We start from the raw sequence: 26,837 nt of genomic DNA on the forward strand, positions 1-26,837 counted from the left end.
AATAGCAATAGTATCCAAAAGGTTAATGTTAGGCCATGTAAAGCATGAGTTCTCTCAGCCTGTGATAAGTGGCATGTTAGCAGTGATCTTCAAACAGAGTAAACACATCCACAGAAAGATATGCCTCCAGCATTTTTATTTATGTAGTGTGACTCTCCTGTGCACAAACTAATTAAAAGACTCTAAGAAATTATAATAGTAGGAGGTAAAATCATGACATCTTCCCAACTGCTTATAATAAAAAACCTGCCTGATACATTCCATTCCATGTATCTATCTTCACTAACCTGTCTGCTGACTATATTCCTCTTAGTTGTCCTGTATTAACAGGGGGCCATGAGTCTTACTGGAATTTACCTCAACATTTTTCATCTGCCATAATAGTTTCATCCTGTTTAAGTTCAGGCATTGTGGAAGACAAACAAAATCCACATAGCTTTGCCTATTTTCACACTCATTCTGTAGCTTAGAAGGAAGCAAATTTCCGAATTATTGTACAAAAAAAGAGAGACAGTTTAAGGGATTTATTTCTTAATCGACAGCAGTAGAGATGCCCAGGTCTGGTGTGGTCTAAGGTGAAGATGAAGGGTTTCTTGCTTAAGAAAAACAATAGAAATCTTTCTTGCCTGAGGCTATTGAGTGTCCATAATACTGAAAATAAAACTTATGACCTCTTCCCAGCCAAGAAAGAAATACTATGAGGAGGTCACAGCTGTAACACGAAAGGTATTTATGATGTAAAACTTAAATATGACTCTGTCATTTGACAAAAGAATTTATTTTTTACATCATAAGAATAAAATTGGGCAAGTTCCAGTAAGATATTCCCAAAATGTAGTAAGTTAAATCTCCTGCCATAAGAAACGATCAGGCTGAATAGAAAAAGCTAACTGTAGTCAAGAAAAATGAATATTATCCATGAAAACCTTTAGGTAATTGGCACATATCCATGTACCACCATTTTTATTGTGTTGCTCAAAAACACACACACAGATGTTCACCAAAGTTTCCTCATCATGCTTGTCTTTTTAAAGTCTTCTTTCAGTCTTTTCTGAATCTCTGCATAGCCTATCTTGTTGTCACTGTGTATCAGAGATAAACCAAATCCTACTTCACCATCCTGTCCCTCCTGTCTGAAAAGACAAAAATCCAAATCCAAAAGCAGCTTCTTTATGTAGAGTAGGTGGCTTGTGCTCTCAGGTCAGTCAGAGTCAGAGCACCAGGAACCCAAAAGAAATTCCTTCTGAATTTGTTGCAGGTGGAAAACTAATGGAACAACACTGAACACAAAGTAAATAGCAATTATTAAAACCAGGAGAGTCTTTGTGGAAAAGTTTGTAGTTTATTCGGGACAGGACAGAAAGCAGAATAGGACTGCATATTTTGTTAACCTTGGTAAAGTTTTAAAAAATACTCTTTCTTTTTCTTATATAAAGATGATTTATACTGTAATGCTTTTACTATTTGACTGTCATTGTTTTATATTTGAAATATCATTCAGGTAAATTCGTAATTTTTTTTTTTTTAGGCACTGAAGAGGACGTAGTGAAGTCAAAGAAAACTTTCCGAAGTCAAGCTGTGGTGAATCAGAATGCAGAAACAGAGCTTATGCTGGAAGGAGATGATGATGCTGTTAGCCTGCTCCAAGAAAAAGAGATTGATAACCTTGCAGGTAATTATATTTTTCATTAGAACTAAGATAAGAGTCAAAAGGCTCTTTTAAGCTTGTTAGTTCTTAACCTTTGTGGTTAATGTCTTAATATTGACAGCTAAGCATACAATTGCAGTATGAACTGATTCTTTGTATTTCAGATTTTATGGCTTCCTCTCTACTTCCTTGAGGTATGGGCAGTGATTACAAAGCATTTGCCTATTGCACAGTCTTTGAGCAGAGATGTGAGAAATAGCAATACCTCAAGTGATTTTATTAGTGAGGGTGACTTGTTGAAAAGTCTGTAAATACCAATGTGAAACCTCTCTTTCTTAATTTTTTTTTTTTTTTTGTGTGTGTGTGTTAAAATGTAAATTCCACAAGTCAGGGTTTTGTGAGTCAGAGTGTGCTTGTGCCTGATCCCAAGTGCCACACAGCTTGTGCAGAGACACCTGCCCTCCTGCTGGTGGCACCCAGTTCTCTCAGTGATGGAGTTAAGGGGGATCTGCAGCATCTCAACCCATCTGTCACAGCAAGAGAAAAAGCTGCCTGTTTTAAACAAGGACTAAGAGAGGATGAAGCTGTAACCAAGCTATGAACTTTAGGAGTTAGTGTATGAGCTGGGAATGAACCCTCCATAAATATGCACGAGAGCCCTTCTAGTCCTTTCCTGGGTGAAGGAATGCTGTGAGATTTGTTTCATGTGTCTTCTAGCAGATTCTGTTACAGCTCTGTCTTAAAGGTGATATTACCTTTCTTGGGAAGTAGTCTGGAAAAAAGGGCATGTTGGAAGTTGAAAATGCACACTCCTCTCAGAAGGGATAAAACTGAGAAGTATGAAATGCAGTATAAAACTTCTTAGATTAATTTATTTAGGAGTATCTTTATTCAGCTACTCCACTAAAGGAGAGTTATGTGATGTCATTATTTTTTCTGCGTAACTGAATTTCTAAAACAGCTATCTTTGCTCCTGCACTTTCTTCTGATACCATAGTGAAAATCTGTAGCAAAGATAAATAGATGATTTAAAAAAATAAAAACACAACCAAAGCAAAACAAACAAACAGAAAAATAACCCAAAAAAATGAAAAGGCATAAAAACCCCAGCAACTGCCTACATGGAAATTAGTCTCGTACTTTAGAACTAGAGCAGAGGGGGAAAAAGATGCTTTTATTTGGGAGCAAGCATCAGTATATGATTATCACAGTTAATATGTCACTCTGCTTGCTTTCTCAATCTGCAGCTAACTGCTGCTGAGACACTGTTGTCTAAAGTCAATAAAGTAGTGCATCAAGCAGGACCATGAGTGGGGTAATTTGATTAATGTCCCTTTCTCTTTAGAAGGAAAACTCAGTATTTCTTTGGCTAAGTTCTTTTATCTAAGAACAATGCTTCCAGCTAATATGCATACAGTAGTTTAAAAGGCTGTTTGGAGGCTGAAACATGCATTTGAATTGAAATGCTGATAAAAACTGCAAAGTGGGCATGAAAAATTCTTACCCAATCTGGAAAATCTCAGTCAGATAGGAAGTTCTTCTCTATGCCACAATATTTTTTTCAAACACACTGATGTAATACTATTCTTATAGCTACATCCCTCAGCAAAAACTTAGTATTTCAATGTGTCCTTAAGAATTAATGTGCAATTTATCCTTTTACTCAAGGTTGCTGCTGGATGGCATCCCCTGCTCCCTCAGGACATGGCACAGTAATTCTAGTCCTTTGCTTTTACCACTCATAAAACTGGGAGATATTGTCAGTATTGCAAAAGCAGAAATAATAAAAAAAAATTAAAAATTAAAAAAATAAAAAAAAACTTTTTGAAATATTGACAGGATGCCCTTGTGTTCCCTATCAATGCTAACAGAGCAAGCAAACTGCTTCCAAGTGTGGTGAGGTGATGTGATAATGGAGCCATATGGTACCAAAACCTGTGAGCTTCTCAAAAAAGAACCCACACTCCACTATCTCAGTTTTGCTATGAGATTAACTGCAGCCTCTGCTACTCACCTCTCACTCATCTTTGGAGCTGATGTTGGGAATTAGGGATCACACACAGTATCATACATGTCTTCTGTAAATTTTGCATTGGTAAAAAAAACCCAGAGTCCCACTACACTCTCTCCTCAGCTGCTGATTTTGCATGCTTTTGCATATACTGATATCACTGTTTTTCCCCCTTTTCAGTATACAGAATGTGGCTCTAAAACTTGAGCCCAATAACTGAAATCAAGAAAAGCAGTAGGCAAAGAAGGTGGGGTTTTTGCCTAAGAAGGTTTGAACAATCTCTGACAGCTCTGAAGAGCGGGTCCCAATAAAGCCACACTGTCTGTTCTTGTCTAATTCTAAAGAGTTATTACATTTAGCATACGTGATCTGGAAATCTTAGAGATCTATCTGGTTATGGCATAGCACAGCATCATTTATATCTAGTTACTGCTCACAGTGAAATGACACACAGGAATTTCTATATTCAGATATGCCTCCAATTTAACTTTAAAGCTTAAATCAATTCAAACCTGATTTACAACGATTTGGATTGTCTCAGTAAGAGATAGGAATTAAACTAAATCTTTATAAACCAGGTTTCAATTGATTTAAGATTGCCCACATTTAACTAAAACAATTTAGTATTGTTTATTCTATGAAACTAAGGCACATTTTAAACAGATGAAGCCTTGGTTTTTAGAAAAATTTTAAGTAAGAGGATATAAATAATAAAATATTTTGATTTGTGAACTTAAAACTGAAAAAAAGGAAAGTTTGAAACAGATTGAGATTGTTCATACAAAGTTATCTGTACATACCTTTTGTTCCAGAGAGTCTTTATAGTTTTTCATCAACCATGTGGCACAAATCAATGTAAAGTTTGCTTTGATAAATTGCATATGGGATGGAGAATTTTAAAATAATTATAGCCTGAATATTTTATTATATAATCTTAGTATTCCATATGTTGCAATTGCAGTTGGTCAGATTTCATTATATTAAGTAACATTTTAATAAAATATGAAAATCTGATTCCATGTTATTATGGTCTTAGGATTATGACTTATAAGTTTGAATCACAATTTTTAACAAAAGCAGTATTGAAACTGTCTTACAGTATGAGTTAGCAAAAGACGTTGTTCTTGTTTTAGCATTTATGTATTAAAATATTTTACATGTTTCTGTTTCAGTTTTAGCTCCTTTTCTTCCCAGACTGTTCACTTCAAGAGGCAAGTCACATCTCTGTTAGAACTAATAATTGAGATAGCACAGTCAATTTTAACAGTTTCCTAATATATTGTGAATCTCTGGTAATACAATCAAATCCACTGTAGTGACTTGATATTACTAACTCTTGTTCTTTTCTTTTCCATTTATATTTTTGAATGCTGCAGTAGGACTCTTAAATACTTACCAATTCTCTTAAGATTCTGAGAATGTGAATTTGCTAACAGTTTGTCTCCTGCTTAGTAGGTGATTTTTTTCAAAATGAAAAATATGTGGATGTGTTCTAATATTATAAGCTTGCATTTTTACAGGGAGATACAGTCTAGTAGATACACAGTTTTCTTTTAAGAAAGTTTGTTGTTTGGGTTGGCTTTGGTTTGTTTTTTTTTTTAGAGCACTGATCTTTCATTAAAATAGGTCATTAAAAATGAAATAAATGTTTATCTACTCAGGTTTTATAAATTTTGTATTTTAGGAGGACGTTCACTTTTTTATGAAGATGCATTTCAGTTGTTTGTGTGTGTTTGAGAGGAGAATTTAGCCTTAATGACATTTTTGAAAGATACACGTTCTTAACTGGAGCATATTTCATCGATTTTGTCATAGAGCATGGTGACAGCAACAAATATGCCACAGCTGAGCAAGGGATTCTTGATGGAATCTTTTGCTACTCTCTAAAGGAGTATTTTCTAGAAAGAAGGAAAGAAAGAAAGAAAGGAAATAAAAATAGGAGGATATGATTCTTTGAGTTATTTTAGGAAGACAAAGGGCTTTGGCAGGCATCTGGTTACTTGCGTGGGCTCAGTCAACTCAGAAGCTGACTTCCTCATCAGCCTCACAACACTCTTGCAAGAATAAATACATGTTATTTGCTCCATTATATGAGCAGATTGAGCAACTCATCCAAATAAACACCAGGAAAGCCACTAATGAATTACTGTGTCATAACCTTCACTACAGAATCTTCCTTTCCTCTTGGACGTCTGTCTCGAGGTGGAAGGAGCTTCCCCCCCAGAGCAAACGGGCCAGGAATTTTGAGACAGATGCAGCATCCCAGCACTGCCATATCTTTTAGCAACTTTGAACTTCAGAGTAGAAATATTTCTAGAAAGCAGTGCTGTTACTGATAAACAAGAGCTGATCTTCCATCTGAGCCAGGCAGTGAGTTCACACTGGCCTGAGGACTAAATGTGAGAAGCCTTCTCTCCAGACTTCTTGGGAGTGTGCTGAGTGTATTGACTTACTGCCCTGTGCTAAGGAACACATTAGGTCAGGGGGATTTGACAGCTTGTATTATTATTAATGAGATGTAAGACCTTTCACTTCCAGGTCATCTGTTTGAAGTCCAGACAAAACTGGAGGTAACCAAACATTATCAACATCTGTTTTGTGGCCTATGCAATATAAGCCTTTTGTCTCGTTTCAGACAAACTAACAGAACATCATAATTCTGACCAATTTCCAAATGAAAAAATATTTGATGCTGTCATTAGAGAAAATTGTAATAATGACAAAAGTTGTACAAAATAGTTACTATTAAAGTTGTTAAGTAGCACAAAAAAAAGATTTTTAAAAAAAGATAAATAATTTAGCTCATGGGGAAATGTTCTATTTCAGATTTTAGCAAACAGTCCATTTATATTTCTGAAATTATTTTGAAGTCTCGTGTAGGACCTGATGTAGCAATAAAAACACTAACACATCAAGGAACTGCAACTAAAGCCACAAAAAACTTACAAAATAAGTATTTTTTATTGAAAACTTATATATTTTTACTCATCTTTAGATGTATAATATGCATTTCATATTTATACACATATATTTTGACTTATGGTAACATTTCTTTTGGCCAAAGTCTGACATGGAATTTTCTTTACAAGAGTTGATCAGTGTAGGCAATCTAATAAGCAAAACTGTTTGAAACTTTTTTTTTTCACCTATTCCTAAGGAGTAAGGAGCTTTCTTGAGTTTCCTTCTGTTGCCATTCTCAAGATGTTAATAACATACGTAGTGTTATTTCTATTGTTTTTGTTAGTGGACAAAAAAGTGAGACAAACAGTAGATTCTCTTACGTAAAAAAAACAAACAAAAAAACCCAAAAAACATAAACAAAAACAAAACCTACAGCCTCTACTGAGAAGGCATATTTTCAAATTAATAGATTCTTCAGGCATATATAAATAATTTGTTTAAGGTCAACCAGAGAAATTTTTGTTGGATTATCTGCTGTTAGAGTAATGGGTTGAAAGAGAGGACCAAATAGGCTTTCTAGCCTACTTAGGAGGTTTAGGGGTAGAGAAAGGAATCATCTTCATCCTTCTCTCTCCTGGAGAACAAAGCATGACAGTGGTTCCAAGGCTGATCTCACCTTCTCTTTCCAACCTCCTGCCCTGGTGTGTCCTCTCCCATGGGGCTGGGAGAGCCCTGTTGTCCATCACATCCTCCCCTTCTCTGGCAGCAGTTGCCATCAGTGCCTCTGATGGTCTGGAGTGGCAAAAACCAGCAAACAGAAGGGGAGCCCAGCAAGGACTGTAGCAAGTACACAGTGGTGCTTCCTAATAATTCACTCTCAGCCTCCAATAGCTTGAACCTCTGATACTTAGACAGCCAGAGGTAGTTGTTTTTTCCTTCCTTCCTTCCTTCCTTCCTTCCTTCCTTCCTTCCTTCCTTCCTTCCTTCCTTCCTTCCTTCCTTCCTTCCTTCCTTCCTTCCTTCCTTCCTTCCTTCCTTCCTTCCTTCCTTCCTTCCTTCCTTCCTTCCTTCCTTCCTTCCTTCCTTCCTTCCCTCCCTCCCTCCCTCCCTCCCTCCCTCCTTCCCTCATCTCTTTACACTCTCACTTTTTTTTTCTCTCTGTCTGGAGGTGGCTAAGGTACCTTCAGCTTCCCATACTTTATGCTTCTTTTCTTTAAGAAAGTATGTGTGTGTATGTACACACATGAATAAGCCAGTTAAGTAAAAAATATAAAAGTTTCACTAGAAAATACAAAAAAGTCCTAATATTTCTCTCAGTTTTTCAAGCTTCCCAATGGAAACTCTTCACTGAATTCAGCATGCACTACTAAGTAGGGGTTTTTTTTCCTTTCAAACTTCATTATTATTGCAAATTAGCATTCAAGATAGGAATTTCATTGGGGCAGTTGCTTGTCTGGGAAAGTGACAGGAATGTGGAAGAAGAGTCATTCCATTTCCCATTCTATGATAGATACGTAACCACATAAGCCTTTTACTTCCAAACATGGATATTTAATTCAGCCAGATTTCCATAGTTTCTGTTTTTTATGTATTCAGATTTTGGTCCTCAAGTCTAAGTATAAAAAAGAAAAACATATTTGTATGAGTTTAATTTGGAGTATAGGTTCAGGCATAAACTGAAAACAATTATACTTTTGATATGTAGTTGGCTTTCACACTGAAAAAGAAAAAGGCCCACAGTTTCTATAACATACTATTTTTAGACAGCTCAGTGTTTATTCTAATCATTTTTTCCATATTACTATCCAAAATAGCTTAATATTTTATAAGGTGGTTGTCAGTCACATATGATAGTGCTCCTAAGGACAGCTTTGAAGAACTCTTCTCTTTGTACCTTAGTACTCCCACTCTAAGTCTGAGCATCTTCAGCTTTTAAAATGGCAGCCAGATTTCCTGCTTTCCAAGCTTTAAAATTAAATCAGTTCAAACTCTGTTGGATTGTATTTATGAGTGGCTCTGAGTGTGCTTCACGTGTTGTTACTGTCTGCTGATACCAGTCTATTTAATTATTTTTCCGTAACTTGCAAAAATCCTTTAATTTGAAATTTCTAAGGCTACAGAATTAGACAACAGTGGAGCCTATGATTTCACAGTTCTGTAGCTTCTCCCTTTTCTGAGGTGCCACACCCTGGATGAAACTGGTTAATTCATCTAAGGTTGAGCTGATGAATTACCTGATATATAGGAGACTGCAGAAAGACAGGCCTAGACATAAAGGAAACTCCATCATTTTGCATCATATTTCCTCTTCACTGTGCAATTAGTTCCCATGCAAAAATCAATTTATTCTTCATAGGAACATATTGGGACTGACCCACCATAGATTAGTTGAAGGAATATATCCAGAACTATATCAACAGTGTCTATGTTTAAACTAAGCACTTTCATTGACCTTTGGACAGGATGGGTTTTTGCCTTTCTTTTTTCCCCTCTGGTGTTACAGAAACAAATTAAAAGATCAGTCAAGAAGATATTTTGGTTAGTCTTGGTTTAATTAGCCAAGAAATTTAACCAGAAATTGTACCAGACTCAGCCTCATCCCATGCTTTTAGCTTGGCTTTCTAAAGAAACAAGGTTTAGTAAGTACCCTCTATTAGTGTCTATCTTTGTAACTTCTGAACCTGGAAGACATTTTGAACAAACTCTTAAATGGGAATAAAGACTTGAGAAGCAATAAAATGCCAGCAATGGAAAATCATATTGTTAAGGAAAAAAGCCTGAATGATAGAGCCTGCCACATCACTTCTTTCAGTAGGTACCAGAGGATCCTTGTGGAAGAGTCTTCTGAATTACCCTAACAGTGGGAGTGTGATTCATGCAGTCAGCTAGTAGACCCAGTTGCACTAGAGTTGGTTCTGGTGTTGTTTAGAGACAGGTATATTTTCAGAAAATTTGGAAGCTAACAACTGTTGCATCTCAGGTGATTTTTCCAAACATATCTGTCAAGTTATATGCTGATCCAACAACTTACGTCTTTATTCCCACACAGATATAGGAGTTACTATCCATATAAGTGAACTTTAAAATATCATGAGCTATCTGAACCAGTATTTCTGTTCACTGTGGTCTCAAGAAATACAAGACTTACAGTTTATCTGAAGAGCTTTTCTGTAATGGAGACTGGAAGGAATGAAATCTGAAGGGCTTATTTCTTTAGATTTCTAATCAATTGAGCCCTATGGGCATGACAAGGTACACAAACTGGACTATATAAGGTATCTGTCAAGTCTGGTTTGCTCAGGCTGGCATCTGGGATTTGATCCCTTGTGTTCCTGACTCGTTAGCTAGAGTTCTTGTTTCAGTGGTGTACCATTATAGCAGGCTTCTCTCTCTGCTTTCTCCTTTCTTCTTTAAATGAATATTTAACGTGTTCTTCTTTTGAACATTAAATATGCTTTTCTAAGATGTATTTTTTTCTGTTACATTTTGATTAAATAGCTTGCTATAGTGACTCTCTGAGAGAGAAAAATTGTTACTTATGTGAGCATGTTCAGCATCACTTAAGGTTTTCTAGGTTGAAAAATATCTTAAGATTTACCTGAGAATGAGGAGGGAGCTAGTGCAGATCCTACTGCATCAGTTTAGAATACTGACATCTGGATGCACTGCTTAACAATCAAGTTCTGAAGTTTCTAAACCATCTTAATTTACTCAGTCTTTCCAAAGTGTAGCTTTAGGCAGAGCACACTGTATTAATCTAATTTTGAAGTGGCAAATGTGTGCATTGCAGTAGTGAGGTCCCTATCCCAAATATTTACGTTTCTGGCCAGGTGTAAATCATTAGGGGTAGTCTTGACTGTTATTAATACCTGATCATCTGGCAGGTTGGCACTTGGACATGTCCTGGAAAATGCTAAAGCCATGTAAGCCATTTGGAAAGTCGGCTCAGTTCAAAAGTTCTCATGCATGCCACAGAGGAAATCTGACTTTACCTGAAAAAGGGGGAAAACGTTGCTTTTCTGAGTTCCTTTAGGCTGTTAGACACACAGCTAATTGTTCCATGAGACCTTCAGTGGTTCAGTAAGACTGACTTTGGTTTCATGTTTTGTCTTTGCATATTCTCTAACTCTTCTATTTAGTGTTCTATCACACTTGGAACAATATAAAGAAATAGTTATTCCTAGGAACATTAGGAGGCATGTTTTCCCTCTGGAAGAAATACTATTTCATATTTTTCTTTTAATGAGACCAGGAAGGTATAGAATTAAGATAATAATAATTTTTTCTGTGAAAGTGCATATGTAACTTAATTCAAATATGTGAGTATGTATATGTTTGAGATTAAAATTACTTTTTTTCTTCTCAAGCAACACTATTTTCACAATCTCATCAAAATTGTGTAATTCTTTCTTATGATTTTATTCACAGTTGCAATGTGCCAGATTGTTTTTATTTACATTTTCTTTTTAATCAAATACATTTGCTTGCTGTTATGGCAACCACTTAAGAGAATTGGGTTGCTTTAATTGTTTAGTCGTTGTTGAAAAAGACCATTTAAGTTGATCTTTGATGTTAGTAGTAGTAGTGCTACATGCTTTATGGAGGAAAGGGGGGAAAAGTGGGGAAAATCTTGAATATCAGGGCCTATCCACACTGGCTGTGAAATTTAAACAAACAAAAAAAAAATCATTCCCTCTCTCACAATATGAAACATATGATTGTGCAGGAGTAAAAAGCCAACAAAATAAGCCTGGATACCTCTGAAAACAGGAGAAATGAATTTTGGATATTATTCATTGGTCGAAGAGAAAACCAAGATTATAGTAATATTTAGACTTAAATTCTGGTTTTTGCATTTAAAAAGATGTGCAAATTATCTTTAATTAAACTCTTGGAAGTGATGTGTAAAGGGAGCTGTATATGTACGTTCTTGTAAGAGCCTTGGCTTGAGTGAAGTTACTGCCTTCAAGTATTTGCTATAGCAGAGAACAAATTGGGGGCAGCCATCCTCATGTAAGTTCAATATATTTACTGCAGGAATCTTTTTAAAGGGTAGTTTGAATCAGATTTATGGTGACAATGGGAACAAAAATAGACGAAATTCTGTGAATTGTTTAGGAATCTTACCTTGTTTACTTGTTATTTACTTGGCACTGCCTGTGTTATATTAAATGTTAATTGGTTGAAATACTTTTCAGACTAATGAGCTTTTCCCAATATCTCTTTTACTTCCATGCTATGTGACTTTCATTTCAAGAATCTGAAGTTTTTGTGTGCTTGTGCATGTGTTACATCAAAGTTGTTTTTTTAAGTATAAGGATTTTTATATATTTCAAATGCAACTGAGTGCCAGGTACACCTGGCTTTACAGTTAAAGTGCTGAGGAAATTTCACTTGTCTTATTTCAGGCACCTTGTGAGTTATTTTTAGTTATTATTCTTATTACCTAAAATTCTTGTTTTAAGTGTCATATCAAATTACAAAATGCAATTTATGAAAACTATTTTACATAGTAAAAGTATTGGTTTCAGTTAATCTATGTTGAATATGAAAAAGATCTATTTTTTTTCTTTTCAATCAGCATCAGTTAAAAATTAAATATGCCAACATCCATCTTTTTTTTAGAGTAATTACCATTAGATTGTAAAATGAAATTGGTTTAACTGATTGGATATGTTTTTAAAGTACTTGTCCTAGCTAATACCTTTCTCTTTATGGGTGATCACCAAAATTTTATTTTAAAAGTTAGACTTTTTAGCCTGTGGCAGGTAAATTTCTTTTTATCATAATTGAGCATATACCTCATCCTCCTTAGGAGTAATTGTGCCCAATCTTCTTTGCAGATATATCCTCCAGTCTAATTTTCAGGCTCATGAATGCAACAGATGTTTAACTCTTACAGCTAAAAATGATAGTTTATGAAAATGAAAATGTTTGAAATAATAAGTTCAAAATACCACTCTTTAGCAGCTTTCCTTGAGAGTTGTAATATTGTATTAGCAGATAGCAAACTTTTAAACCTAATAGAACTTTTTGCTTGGATTGAGCTTGAAAAATACAAGAGCTAAGTTACAGGAACAGGGAATGAAGTCTTTGTTTAACAAAAATTACGCAGGGGAGCAGGGAAGTTACATTCTGCTTTTATTCACTGGGACCTTCTAATTTCACAATCATTTACTTTTGGAAAGAAAATATTATTTTAAAAGGTAGATGCCTGGTAGAGTTTATTTTAGCAATGTAAATCACATGTGCTAACCACAGGGATCAGGCAAAAGGGAAAATCCACCAGTTGAACAGATTGCTAGACCTGTGGGTCTGAAGTAATTTCTGGTCTTGTTTTAAGGCCAGAACTTCTCTGGTAGGTCGCTGCCTTTCTGCTGCGGGCGCCCCGATCGCTTCGGGGAGCTGTGGAAGAGGCAGCGAAACGATCCCTAAAGGGAGATGTTTTGCTTAGAGTCCCAAGAGCTGACAAGCATCCTAGACACGGGTCCCCTCCACAAACGCCAGCTTGTCGGGCGAAGCGGGGCAGCCACAGGTTGGCTTTTGCCCCGGAGCCCAGGGAAGGGAAGGGAAGCGCCCTCGGTGCCGCCTGCGGTCCGTGCGCTGCGCGGGGAGCGCCCGGCAGCATCCCCGGGTACCGCAGCTCCGGTGCCGCTGCCCCGGGCAGCCCCAGCCCCGGCCCCAGCCCCGGCCTTCTGCGGGGCCGCAGCCGCGCTGGAAATGAATATTTACATCTCCTGGAAAAGCGCAGCTCGCCACCGCCGAGGGGCCGGGCGGAGGCTGGAGCCGAAGCTCGTTATCCTTGCCGAATGCGAATGAGCCCGTCCCGCGGCTCTTGGCTCAGGTGTGCTCAGCTTTTGTTTCATTAGATTATCAATTGGGTTTGGGAAGGAGACCCAGAGCTTCCCGATAGCTCAGTACCATATGGAAAATCTGCGCTATTTTGATTATGCTCTATGTAAACATTTTAATATCGGATCCTTAAAATCCAGAGACTATCCCAAAGGGGATTAAAACATAATCCTCTCTCTCTATAGCTGTAGTGGATTAATTTCGTATTCTCTCAGTGGCTGGCTTGCTCCCTGAAGGCTACAACAAAAAGACTCAGTGCTCCTTAAACATGCTATGGAATTGCAAGTTGTAATTGGAGATTTCCAAAGGACAAGTGTAAAAATGAAACACTGCTAATACCGATTTTTTTTTTTCATTTTGTGCTTTAAGAAGAGAAAAAGACTGTAAGGATTTTTTTTTAAAACTTAGTTTGAACACCCCCTTTCCTGAAATCCTATAATGTGACTTGTATTTATTTTGCTTTCTGGATCTTTTTACTTTGTTCTTTTTATTGTTTGTTTGTTTGTTTTTAGGGTTTGGTTTGTTGGTTTTTTTTTTCCCTGAAAAAAAAAAAAAAAAAAAAACCACAAGAAAATCTTTTCTCGTCTGAAAAGTACGATGATGCTTATTCCCTATCGCATTGATATCTCTGACATGTTTACCTTGCAACAAATCTAGGGTGTCATTTGAGTAGAATGCAGGCCAGATGCCAAGATACCAGTCTGGGAGGGAGCTCAGAGCCTTTTCTCGGGAGGAGCAGAAATCCAGAAATCCCCGATTTCCCCTGCCTTCAGTAACGGGCTGTGAAGTGGCTGTTCCCTTTCCCTCCACGTTTATCCCTGCTTTTGCAGCTCTGCCCCCGCTCCAGTCCGCGAGGGCACATCACCCGCTAACCGGGGTGCACCATTGTCTCCGCCTGAATGGCAGATTATAGGGTTTGGCCTTTTGGCCACTAAATAGCGGGGGCTTTATTTTTATTTTAGCCACACAACACCAGGGAAAAGAGGTAATTGGATTAAATTGATGTTCTTCCTTCTGGGATTCAGCAAAGCCCACAAACGCCTCCTTAAAGTGATAGAATATCGGGTCGTTTCCAGGACGCGCTTTGCTCCCCGCACAAAGGCCGGGAGCCCATCACCCTGCGCCGGGCCAAAGGTGCCCGAGAAGGGCCAGAGGAGGGGCAGGGCGCTCTGCTTGAGAGGGCAAGTGCTTCTGCAGGGCAGGGAGCCGCCGGCTGCCCAGACCCCCCTTCTGTAAACACAAAGAAAAGGGGCCTGGGGAATAGAAACCCAAATCCACTTGTAATCGTACAAGAGAATCGGGCGTAATTACTTGAGCAACCTAGATGAAGATTGATGAGGCTTTAAAGCGGCGTTTCGGATCGATCACCCTGCCCTTTGGAGTCTGCAGCCGGGCTTCCCCGGCTCGGATCGGCTCCTTTCCCACCGCCAAGGGAGGGAGAGAAGATGGAGGCGAGACTAGGAGAGCAGCTAGGCAAGCCCAGCGCATGTGATTCCGATCAGCTGACTGGGGTCAAGAGGCTACCTCGGTTTATTAGGAGATGGAAAACAATAAAATGAAAGAAAATAGAGTTTGTATCAATATTATCCCGTCTGCCACGCTGGGCTGCTGAAAGCTGTCACTGAAACTGTGTGTTTTAGCTTCCCCCTGTACGCACAGCAATCCCTGCCTTCCTCTTTATTTATTTTGCAACGTAAATGACAAAATATTGTGCAATAAGGGCTCAAATTGGGTGTTACAGTAAAGTAAAGCATTAACATGACAGTTAGATGCGCCGATACAGGAGTAATTTGGGCTAAGTGAGTAATTTGAAGAGCTGCTTGCAAGAGCTGGTAGTGAAGAGTGCGTGCAGAGCTGGGGGAGGAGGAGAGGGCGCATCCGAGGCGGTGGCCCCGGTGCGAGGCGCAGCCCCGGGCTCGGCTCGGCCTCGGCAGCGCCCGCACGGCGCGGCTGGAGGGGCGAGCGGCCGGGCACGGAGCGGGAGGCTCTCGGCTCCCTGCCCTCTGAGCTGGGGTCCCTCATTGCAAGGGGATTATTAAACTCCCTTTAGGTTTTGCGTAAAACAACCGAACCCTGTTTAGTAGCTCCTGATATGGTCGGTTTGCCAGTTTCTAAAAGGCGCATCGGTCAGGTGTCGTACCCAGCTTCTCAATACTGGAGTTTTATTATTTGTCCACATGCGTGTTTGTACGTCCATGTGGCTCTATGTCTTTATGTATGTGTATACAAGTTATCCCACAGGTTTTCGTGGTTAAATCTAGAGGAATGTTTTATATACAATATTTTCTTCGAAGCAAGTAAGCTTCCTAAACACAGCCGCTGTCAGCTTTAGCAGAAGATTGCATTGATATTGAAGATAAGATGGTGAAAAAGCGATCCCCTTGTCTTTAGGATTAAAAAGCTTTGTTTTAATTTTTGTTTTCCGGAATTAAAATCTAACCGTTTGTGTGGAGAAGGCTGTCTTTTACAAGAGGTTTTCCCCTTCCCATCTTTTCAATGCCCGTGAAAGCGTCTCGTTAAGGAATGTATTTTGAGCGAGGTATTGTTACGGTAATTTTAAAAGGATAAGCTGCAGCGAGTTGAAACAAAAATTATTTTGCCATAAATGTATTTATCGATGCTAGCCTTTGTGTACGTGGGGTATTGAAATAGGTTAAAAAAAAAAAAAAAAAAAACAAAAAGAAAAACAAAACAAAAAAAGAACAAACCTAAACAAAACCCCCCCGACATTTGGCGTTGCTTGTCCGAGTTGAGGTCTGGATCCAGAGTTAAAAATGATGCCCCCAGGCCTCGCAGGGTCAGTGTGGCGGCAGGAGCTGCCCTGCGCCCCCGGCCCGGCCCGGCCGCCGCGGGGACCCTGGGCTGCCGGAGCGAGCGGGGCGCAACGAGCCGCCGCTATCGCCATAGACCGTGATAGTGTTAACGAGGAGCAAAAGGGCATGAAAAGAGAGGGGATCCTCTTCTAAGAGGCAGCTGTTTTTCACCCTAACCCCTCCGAATTTCGCTGCTGTGATTTATCTCGCAGCACCGGAGCTCACCAGCTCGCTTGTGCCCCGGCCGCGGAGTTCAAAGCCTGGCCGCGGGCAGGAGGGGGATGAACACGGCGTTTACAAACTGGGTTTACGAGGGGCTCGGCGGAGGGAAGGGCCACCGGGGATGGGCCGGCCGGGCGCCTCCAACCTGACGCCGCTGCCCTTGCCTTGCAGGCCCCGTGGTCCTCAGCACGCCGGCACAGCTCATCGCCCCCGTGGTGGTGGCCAAGGGGACGCTCTCCATCACCACCACAGAGATCTACTTCGAGGTGGATGAGGATGATTCGGCCTTCAAGAAGATCGACCCCAAGGTGGGTGCGGCGGGCGCGGTCCCGGTTCCCGGTCCCGGTTCCCGGTCCCCTGTCCCGGCACACGTGCGCCGGGGCCGCCCCCTCATTCCAAACTCCGCTCCTGTCTGCCGCCTTCCGCTGCATTTAAAAAAAAAAAAAAAAAAGGGGAAGAAAAAGGCACAACGTATTAATGATGTTAAATCCTCTATTACGGCAGCGTGCGCGTTTTCCAGCAGCCTTTCGCGCGGTGCTTTTGTATGAACGTGGTCAGATTTAGTAGTTAAGCCAATTGCTCTGAAATCCCTGGAGGGAGCAGCAGTCCTAGCCCGCAGCCTTCCTGACACACAGCGGAGGGGTTTACCCCTTCCGAGGTTATCGGAGAATCCCGTTATTTCAAAAACGTTACTTTCCCCGTAAGAAAACACGGCGCATTTTGTAAACACTTTGTAGCTGCTAAAATGAAAGTTAATGCTTGTTTTCTGTGGGAAAAAAAAAAAAGAAAATGGGGGAGGGGGGGAATAGACACATACCGAAGACTTGATTCCTGGGAAAGCTCTGTTTTTTTCTGAAGTCATTTACTACTACCAATTCCCCAGCGCCGCCCCCCTTCCCCCTCCCTTCCGTGGAAACCTCCAGCCCAGCCGCAACAGAGCAGGGGTGCGTGACTTGAGCGGAAAGCTTTGCGTGGCTTTCTCCCCGCGGGAACGGCGCGGGGGATGCCACGCGGGGGAGGAGGGGGCAGACGGAAGGGACGTGTCTAACAGGGCGCTCCTCTCGCCTGCATCCCTTCTTATTCTTATCGCTCTTGCATTATTTCTTTGCTATTGCTCTGGAAAGTGTTGGAAGAGAGGAAGTAGGGGAGGTACTTTTATAAAGACCTTGGGTTTGGGGTTTTTTCATGCAAAAATATTATAGATAATTCCCAAGGAAACTCCTCGTCTCAATACGTTTTTAATGGAGTGATTTCTCTTCGGCGAATAATTTGTCAAACTCGAAACGTTTTTCGCAGTGCTGGGGTAAAAAGTTTCTGTCAGAATCTCTGGGTGTAACAGTATTGGAAATAGTTGCTAGTGGCTGTCACACAGGAGCTCGGCCTCTTTCAGCACTTGTTGACTGTTAGGACCCTAATCAAAATCCGCATTGTGAATTTGCGTTTTGGTTTAAAAGCCATTTTAAAGAAATGCATCCTGAGAGGGACCAGGCAGTGCGGTACCAGCCGCGCGGGACGGGCGGCTTTGGATTGCGGGCAGTTTTGTAAGCACGCACATGTTATTGCCTCTGAATGCCCTGGGAGCTCGGGGGCTTGATTTCTGGGAGTGCAACTGGCAATCTTATCACATTCGTAACGGATTTGTAGGTCAGAAGTAATATTGCTGTTCACTTTATTGGTGCTGGCTCTCACCTATAAATTTTATTTTCTGCTTTATTAGTACCTGCACCAAATTGCTAGTTTCATCAGGATCACTGCTTACTCAAAACACTGCTTCACAGATACGCTGTGTTTCCTCAGCTTTGTTCAAAAGCCAGCAGAAACACAACAGCACCGTATGACAAACCCTTCAAAACAGACTTCTTTCCTGACCGCTGGAAATGTGTAACTATATCAATAAGTACGCTGGTGTGTAACAGTTGCTGATAAGGGATCTGGAGCTAAATTCCAATATCTTTGTACAACCAACATTTCCCTATTCTACAAAATTATTCAAAATGCAAAGTCAGGAGTCTGCCCTTAAGTTTTCTGCTTTACAGGATTTTAGCAACTATCCACAGAAAGGCAGAGTCCATAGCTGCCTCTGATTTTTCAAATGGAAAACTTGATCCGATATTGAAACACTTACCCATATGTATTTTACTTCATTTATTAGCTTGTAATTAAATAAATCAGCAACAGAAATTAAAATCTAAATCACAAAAAGTAATTATCCAGTGTATTTCAAGTGCATTTTCAAATATATAATTCCAATATTCAAGCGTTATTATATAAGCAGAATCCAAATTTCTTTTGAATATATTTAAATAACATTTCAAGTATATTTATGGAATGTTAGAAATAGAACAAGCAATATATATGAAACGAAAAATGTAAACTTGTTAAGTTCAGACACTTCAAAAGACAATTAACAAAAGTACCGTGATAAAATCTACCTTTTTAAATGGTATCTTCTTTTTAGCAGAAAATGTCCTTGAAGTATCCAAAATGGCAATTTAACTTCTGTTCACCAAATCACAAAACACCAACATCCACAATTTCAAAGACAATGTGAGATCACAATATTTGATACAAATTAAAAGGTACATTAGGGTTTGTTCAGGTGGCATATCCAAATAGCGTTTACTCACAGAAGGTTTACATAAAAATACCGGGTTTTTTTATAATCCGTTGGTACCGTTTTTTAGGCAGAATGGTCACAATCAAATTACGGCAAATTTTCCTTTCCAGGTAGCACATTTTCCTTTCTTTCTTTCTTTTTCTTTTTCTTTCTTTTTCTTTTTGTTTTTCCCCCACGGGGAACTGCAAAACTGTGACGAGGAGGAACGATGCTTGCTGTTCTCATTTGCTTTTCTTTGTGAAGAGCCTAAGCTATATTCCTTTTTAAAAGAGAGTATTATTTGCATTGTCAAGTGGAAATATATGACTTTTCAAACAGGCATCTTAAACTTCATCGGGAAATTAGCAGATTTATCGGCCAGGCCGGTTTTATAGTTACCCTCTAAAGTTTCTCCAAACTTTTCGGGTTGGTAAGTATTTCCCTAGCCAGTCGCCACGTTTGTTTGGCCGCGTTTTCCAGGGCCGAGTGAGGTTTGCCCTGAAAGAGGTCTAAGTTGGGCAAGAAGTAGTGCGGGCACCTCCTGCACTGGAGGCACGAGATGAGCTGCAGTAAAATCCCGTTGAGCCGGTCCCCCAGGCACGACTCGTCCCAGTCCGATTCGCGGGGATGCTTTTCGCATTCGTAGGAAACCAGAGTCTTCATGTGATAATTATTCAGGGGCTGGCCCGGCAGCTCCAGGTGACGGTCCCGTAAGGTTTTGAGGATGGAGAGGCATTTCTTCCTGCAGCCGCCCATCTGCAGTCTGTTCTCAGCTTCCGCGAACTGCAGCACCCAGGCATCGCTCTCGGCAGAGCTCTGCTTGCCGGCCAGAGAGTGGCACTCCTTGGACAAGAGGTTGAAGCCTTCCGCCTTGACCTCCGCCACCCGGTTGGGTCCCGGCCAGGGGATGTGGGGAAGCGGCCAGTGTGCAGCACTCCGCGGCCAGATCCCCGTGCACTTGAACGCTGGAGTGATCTGCACCACGTACCGATCCCTGATCCTCAGCTTCACTTCGCTGGTGTCCGCCACCATCTTTACCACGTCTCTGTAACTGCACTTATCCACGGCTTGAGCCACCAGAGTCTGGAATCTGGACCGGATTTTGCGAGCGGAGAGGTAGCCAGACGCCGTGATGAACTCCACCCAGAGGGACATGCTCCTCTTGCGCCCGTCGCTTAACTTTAACACAGCGCAGCCCGGCAAGGAGCCGTCGTCCACGAAGTTGAAAACCCCCATTTGGTTCAGATACAGCACGACTTCAAACTCCGTGGGGGAGATGACTTCCAGCCCCTCGTAGCGATTGTCCATCTCGTTCAAGGAACTGATGAAGCGAGGCTCCTGCACCTCCACCTCCTTCAGCACGTCCGACACCACTTTGCAGACTTCTCGGATCGTTTTGGCGATTGCAGCTTTCCTGGCTTGGCATTTCTCATTGTAGTATTTATTCAAATGATACACCAGCTTGGCCTGGGCCGCGATCATGTTGGGGCAGAGATCCGGGTTGTATACCGGAGTCTCGCAATAGGCTGTGGGATCCAATGCGGCTGCTAAGGCTGGAGCCAACTTCAGAGGAGAAACAGGCTGCCGCACTCTGAAATGTAACAAATGTTTTTCAAAATGCGCCGGGGCTGCTGCTCCTCAGATGCTCTCTTCCTGCTTTTTTAGATCAGCCGTCTTGAAGTGTGTGTGGCGGGAGGGGGGGGAGGGAAGGGAGGGGGGACCGGGCGGGGGACTGGAGGGGGCGATATTTTTCCTTCCCCTTTTTTTAAAGGGTCCGTGAGTGAGAGGGAAGCATCGAGAGCAGCACCTTTCCCAGCAGCGAGAAAAAACAAAAGTTGCACTGAGACACAGCGAGGGTTCCAGTAGTCAAAATAATAAATCCTCTTCGTATTTATTTATGTTTTCCCGTAGTAATCACCGTGTGTATGCAGGGCGGTTAATCAGATGGTGGAAAAAAAGTGCCGTGTGTGTATGTCAGAAGAAGCTGGCTGTTGGTTTGTATAAGAGCCCAGATGCACTCGTGTGGAAATTATAAAGGCAGGGCCAGGCAGGCGAGCGGCCAATCGCCACTGGGCTCGTCACTGCAGCCTCTTTCAGCTCAAACCCGGCTAATTAATCCCTCTCTAGGAGATAGATATGTATACACAGCCACACGCACACACACACGCACACGCAGGCACATATAGAAAGGTAGAAGGTTACTGGCTAAAAAGCCGCCCCGGTCCTCTGTGCACTCGGAAATCAAGAGAAATCTCTCTCCTTTGGGTGTAACTTGAAGGGTATTGACGTTTCGAGAGGACTTGTCAAAACTGTGCCGCTCCGTACAGAATCCCTGCGTGCCTCCTCATGGCCGGGACGTGAATGCAGGTGTATTAATGGGCATCCATCAACTAGGGAGCTACAGACCGGGCTCGCTCCGGCAGGAGCACAGGCGTAAATTCATTAACCCCCACTCGGCGTCACATCACGCTGTCTGTCCTTTCCCTCCTGATAGTTGTCTGTAACTGCAAGCGAGAAGTGGGTTTGGATTTTTTTTTTCCCTCTCGTGAACCGGCCAGTGAACAAGGCAGCGGATTCACGGCAAATTTAGTGTTCTTTGGAATAAAATATTGCTCAGAAGTCCACGATTTGTATTGTTTTAAAGGATCTTCTGACAGGCTCTAATCGATTTTGAGTTTAATGCATTTCGGCATTGTCTCTGCCTTGCTTTTTTTATTTGTACCTTATGAAGGGAGAATCAATCGCTAAACATATCTGTCAGTTCTTTTTCACGTTCCTTCCAAAAATCAAGTAGCAGATACAGACGGTAAATCTACTTTGCCAATTCTTAGTGTCGTTTTTATATTCTGTATTGCGCTCCGATATGTTGCGAGGAGTGGATGTTCGGCAGCTTTTCCAGATGCACTATAAGTACCTATTAATTTCTAACCTGGAGGATTTATCGTACAGCGAGCTGTGCTAGCAAGCTGCGCTTAGTAAATGTGCACACGGGAGGCACGCTAGCGACTGCAAACATGCTGGCTTGCTCGTCTGACAGTTTGGGGTTTCGCCTGTGTGATGTGTAATTAGCAAATTTCGCCTTCGGTACTTTAAGTGTCGGTAATCGGGATCTTTATTTGCGAAAAAGCTGGAGTGGTAAGCTCTTCTGCTTCACAGCATTTACTGAGCTTCACTTCAAGAGAGCCCTAAATTATATACATACATATATATTTATATATGGGGAAAAAAAACCAAACCACCAAAGCTTTTGATCGCTTGGAATCTTTAGACTACTGACCGATTACCTTTTCCTAAAGTAACTGTCACGGGCATATCAGTCGCTGAGGAGAAATCATACCACAAAGAACATTTCACGACGTTTATTTAGCGTACGAATGCGACCAACTTTATTGCACATAGCGGAGAATCTGTGACTGCGCGCTTGGCTCCCTCGGTCTAGCGGTTATATGGGTGTTCCCGTGCCGCTCCCGAGGAGGAAGCCGGCCGGAATCCTTTCCTGCTCACGACTCGAGCAGGGCTGGGGCTGTCGCTGAAAAACTGCAGGTGACAGCCCGAAGCAGCTTACCTCCTCTCGGCCGCAGCCCTTGGCCGCCGGCAGAAGGGCGGCCACTTTCTGGCTGTTCGGGGCGGCGAGGAGGCAGTTTCCTCCCGGCCTTTCTCCCTCCTCCGCTCAGTTTCCCGGCCGGGACACGCGTGCCTCCCCCCGGCCGCGGCGAGGACGCGGAGCGCCGGTGCCGGTGCCTCCCGAGCGGCCGCCGAGGAGCTGCCGCGGTCCGTGCGCCGGGCCCGGGGCTGCCGCCTCCCTCCCTCCCTCCTCCCCGCGGGGCGGCGGCTGCCCCGGCCTTCCAGCAGGCGCTTCCAGGGCTGGGGGCTGGCTCCGCTCCTGCCGGCGGCTGCCCCCGGCTGCGCGGGCAACCTGCTCGGCGGCGGGGCCGCTTTCCTTTTCCCCCCTTCCTTTTCCCTCTTCCCCCTTCCGCGGGGGCCGGCGCAGGCAGAGCCGGCTCGGCGGCACCGCGGCGGGCGGGGAGGGGGAGGCACCGCTCCGGGCCGGCGCATCCCGCCCCGCTGGCCCAGGATGGGGCCGGCACGACCCCGCCCGCCCCTCGGGGCCGCAGAGCCGGGGCGGTGTCGGCCGCAGCAGGGCACGGCTGGGCCGAGCTCAGCGAGGAAAAGCGGTCAAGTTGGGACCGACTCCGGGTGCCGGGGGAAGGCCCGCGGCGGCCTCGGTCCGGCCCCGGTTCCGCCGGCGCTGCCGCGTCGGGGCGGCTTCTTTGGCATGGAAATGTCAAAGAGCCCCTTTCTCGCAGGGTCGCAGACCAGCGCCGGGTAAAACCGAAAGTTACAGCGGGCGGACAAAAGGGTGTCCCTTCCTCCCTTTCCGCCGAGGGAACAGCCCTTTCCTGCGGTGGGGGCACCCCTCAACTTCCCAGAGATGCGGGAGCCTCAGAGCTGCGCCTTAGCGATGGGGATGCTCCCCGCCAGGTTTTGGGTTTTTTTGCCCCCTGGGTTTTGGCTTGGCAATTCCAGTTGCCAAAGGCAAAAGTGGAAAGGTCGTGCCTTGACGCTGTCAGAAGTCGTATCATTCATAACGTGGCAAAATTAATTTAAACAAAAATTAGGTCTTAGATACTAAACCAGAGTTTTCAATGTGTAGTGCTAAGATTAAGCTATGATATCAAGTAATGCAGATTATTAAGTATCTATTGTATCTTGGTGGTTATGAGAGATATTAGATTTAGGCTTGACTGGGTGATGTTTAACACTGAAGGTCGCTATTGACTCCACTCTATCATTTCGTTTCATGCACCAAACATTTAATAGTTTAAAAAATTGTATATTTAGGCATCACGGACACCACTGAAATGTAGCTCTTGAAGTGACCCAATCGTGTAACATGACAAAAAGTCAGTTTGGTTTAGACATCGAAAATAATTATCTATATGACTATATGTGATATGTTAATATAGGTATTTTTCAAAGCTTCTGACCATTTACTGCAGTTAGTTTTTCTCTGTAGTTATTAATACGTCCTTAGTAAACTACAAAAGGAATACCTTTTCAGCAAAGAATTTTATTTCTACTGGGTTTATTGAGTATTAAGTTGTTTTGGAAAAACATTATTAAAGTCACCTCATTAAAATTATGATTGATCATTTGTCATGATAATTGTACCATATGATATTGGTGACTTTTACCAAATTGCTGTTTTCCAGATATTTCCCCTAATTAGGGGGTACTGTAACAGTATTTGTTGAGTTCTGCTTGTTATTTCAAATGTTTCAAACTACATTGCCTTGTCATGTAGTGCTCATGTTAGCCAAAAAGCCAAATGGTGTTGAAAATCTTTGTATTCACCCACGTCCCCAAATTGCAGTTTGAAAGGGGAAAAAAAAAAAAGTCGCCATACATATAAATTTAACCAATAATTTCTTTTTCATATGGTTAAAAGTGTGAGTTAAAATGCACATGCAGATGCATATCTACACAAAGGGCTTGCATGGATATCACTTTATATTTCTTATTATATAGTGATAGTTCTTCCACACACAACTGCTCATGAATTTTAAAGTTTTATTTTTTAATATCTGCCAATTGCACTAGGGAGGTAGGAAGAAAAAAAACGAAGCTGAGTTGATTAAATTATTTATCCCTACTGCTGAAGTGAGTTTGAAGGCTCATTGAATGTATCTGATTTCTTGGCTCCTCTTTCTCCCCTTCCCCCCTCAATTCTTCCTGGTTATTTCATCCTGCCAGCAACAATAAATTCACTTCTTTTTTTTTTTCAAGTAAGAAAACTAAAGACAGATATTTGTGCTGGGTTTGCTATGTGTGTCACATTTTATAAAATAGGCAGCATCTTTTTTTTTTTTTTTTTGTGATAGAAGTTGATGGTACCTTCAATTTTCTGTATTCTTACTTTATAATTTACTTTTTGCCTCCACCTTCAAATTTAGGAACAAATGAAAAGTTTAAATATAAGTTGCTATAATGTTTGCAAAATCCAAATTTAATAAATTTATACACTTCATTGCTAAGACTTGGGGGTCTTATTTGGTACACAAGCATTTTTTGGTACACGAGCATTCTTCCTCTGTTGTGAACAGTTTTCTGCAAATTTTTAATTTTTTTTTTTTTCAGAAATTATGTAATAGTTCCTTTTACAGTACACAGTTAATATTCATTAGTGTTAAACTTACGTGTGTGTGTATTTGCTCCCTATTAAAAATTAAAGAAAGACATTGAGATAGTTTGCATTACTGTTGGACTTGGTCATCCTAGGTCTTATGGATGAACTGTTAATGCTTTAAATTCCTCTAGTCTGCAATCTGTTAAGAGAAAAACAGGAATTGATTTGTTTTCTCTAAAATGTTGTGTCTCAAAAGTAAACATGGACCTTGCACAACTGTGATTTTGGCTAGAACTACAGAAGCATGTAAGCAGGAAAAAAATACATTGAATTATTCATTTGGTTCGCTTATCCATCAGCATCTCCAAATCCAGACTTTCCTTATAGTACAGCATTTTACTTAAGTAGTCCTACATTGGGGTTTGTTTTTGTTTTTGTTTTTAAAGACCCCTAGCTTGGAGAATGTTCTTTTTGTTGAACTGCTAGAGGAGTGCAGAATCAGTGGGGATTAGTGCCTTTTAATCTACTACATCTGTAGTGGGTCATCCAAACTGCAGAACTCTCATTACTCTCTATTGCTGTATATGATTAAGTGACTGAAAATATTGAACATTGCTCTTGAAAATAAAGCTGTATGTGTTGGATGAGCAGCTTCTGAAGACTTCATGTCTAAACTAATCTTTCCCCTTGGTAACTTTATTCCTGGAATACGAGAGAGGACTAGAATGTTAGAAAATCTAAGTTGAAATTGAAGTATGGGAGCATTTGAAATGCATCATTATATAGATCATGGCATCACACAATATGCTGTGTCTTAGGAGTTACTCAGCAGTTTATTAGCCCAGTCAAAATGGGAGGGTGGTATGTCTTGAACATACTTACTTTTGAGGCTGGTGCTTTTCTGTAAGCTGGTTTCATCCTGACTAGCAAACTGCATCATCTCGTCGGTAGCTGCTGAGGATACTGAAATTAGCAGAAGACGTTGCTTAACACCTTTGAACACTGGCCAAGAGGAAGTTATAAGTAAGCACCATTTTTTTCTATTTGGTCATATTATATGTTTATTGCTAATTTTCATACTGCCAATACTTTGGGCCTCTTATGTCCCTCCAGCTCAAAATGAAACTTTGCCCTCTCTCCTTACAATTACATGAGTATGGTAAATTACCTGTGTAATTCATTTCATCTCGATTTATCCATGAGAGGACATACCTAACATATTTGAATGCAGACTTCTAGTTTTAATGTAGTGTAAGCTGTCCAATATTTTCTTTCCAAATAACGGCGAAGGGAGGAGTTGAGTGAGTTGGTCGTAAGTGATTAATACGTTTCGTTGAACCTTATGAAGGCCCTGATCCTGCAAATAACTGCCCTGTGAGCCTGAAAGCACCAGTGACATCATGGGCAGGATCAGGGCCAAAACACTTGGAGGTTAGCATTTGAAGAGGATGAGATACAGTGAGCCTTTAAAATATCTAGTGTATCAAATGCACGTGTTGGTGAGGAACTATACTTTTGGCTCAAATATCTTCACTTCTGTCAAGCAGCACTCCCCTGTAATTTCATTGTGCTTTAGCCATAGTGTTAAAATAGCTTCTTGAGAAAGGACATTGCTGTTTTGTCCATATTTTAACAATATGCTCTCACAAAAATGCCCCCTCAATACA

The 26,837-nt window shown here is 41.5% G+C and overlaps 2 protein-coding genes across 4 annotated transcripts in view; one reads left to right on the top strand and one right to left on the bottom strand.

Annotated features, from left to right (window-relative positions):
• NBEA (neurobeachin) overlaps positions 1-26,837 on the top strand; it is a 444,651-nt gene that overhangs the window by 285,644 nt on the left and 132,170 nt on the right. For all 3 annotated transcript variants that reach the window (XM_056503564.1, XM_056503573.1, XM_056503580.1), the window contains 2 exons: positions 1,529-1,672; positions 16,619-16,755. In XM_056503564.1, coding sequence (XP_056359539.1) covers positions 1,529-1,672; positions 16,619-16,755 — 281 coding nt within the window. The remainder of the gene's footprint in view (positions 1-1,528; positions 1,673-16,618; positions 16,756-26,837) is intronic.
• Positions 16,791-21,164, bottom strand: MAB21L1 (mab-21 like 1). Its single transcript, XM_056503605.1, has 2 exons — positions 18,880-21,164; positions 16,791-16,872 (listed from the first exon to the last, which is right to left on the bottom strand). Exon 1 carries the CDS (start codon positions 20,523-20,525, stop codon positions 19,446-19,448), a length of 1,080 nt encoding a protein of 359 aa, XP_056359580.1. The 5' UTR covers positions 20,526-21,164; the 3' UTR covers positions 16,791-16,872; positions 18,880-19,445.

The sequence above is a fragment of the Oenanthe melanoleuca genome, chromosome 1, assembly GCF_029582105.1.
Source record: "Oenanthe melanoleuca isolate GR-GAL-2019-014 chromosome 1, OMel1.0, whole genome shotgun sequence".
Lineage (NCBI taxonomy): Eukaryota > Metazoa > Chordata > Aves > Passeriformes > Muscicapidae > Oenanthe > Oenanthe melanoleuca.

Bases quoted from the DNA above. Each gene is read 5' to 3' on its own strand.
- MAB21L1 (XM_056503605.1), bottom strand. From the start codon at position 20,525: ATGATCGCGGCCCAGGCCAAGCTGGTGTATCATTTGAATAAATACTAC.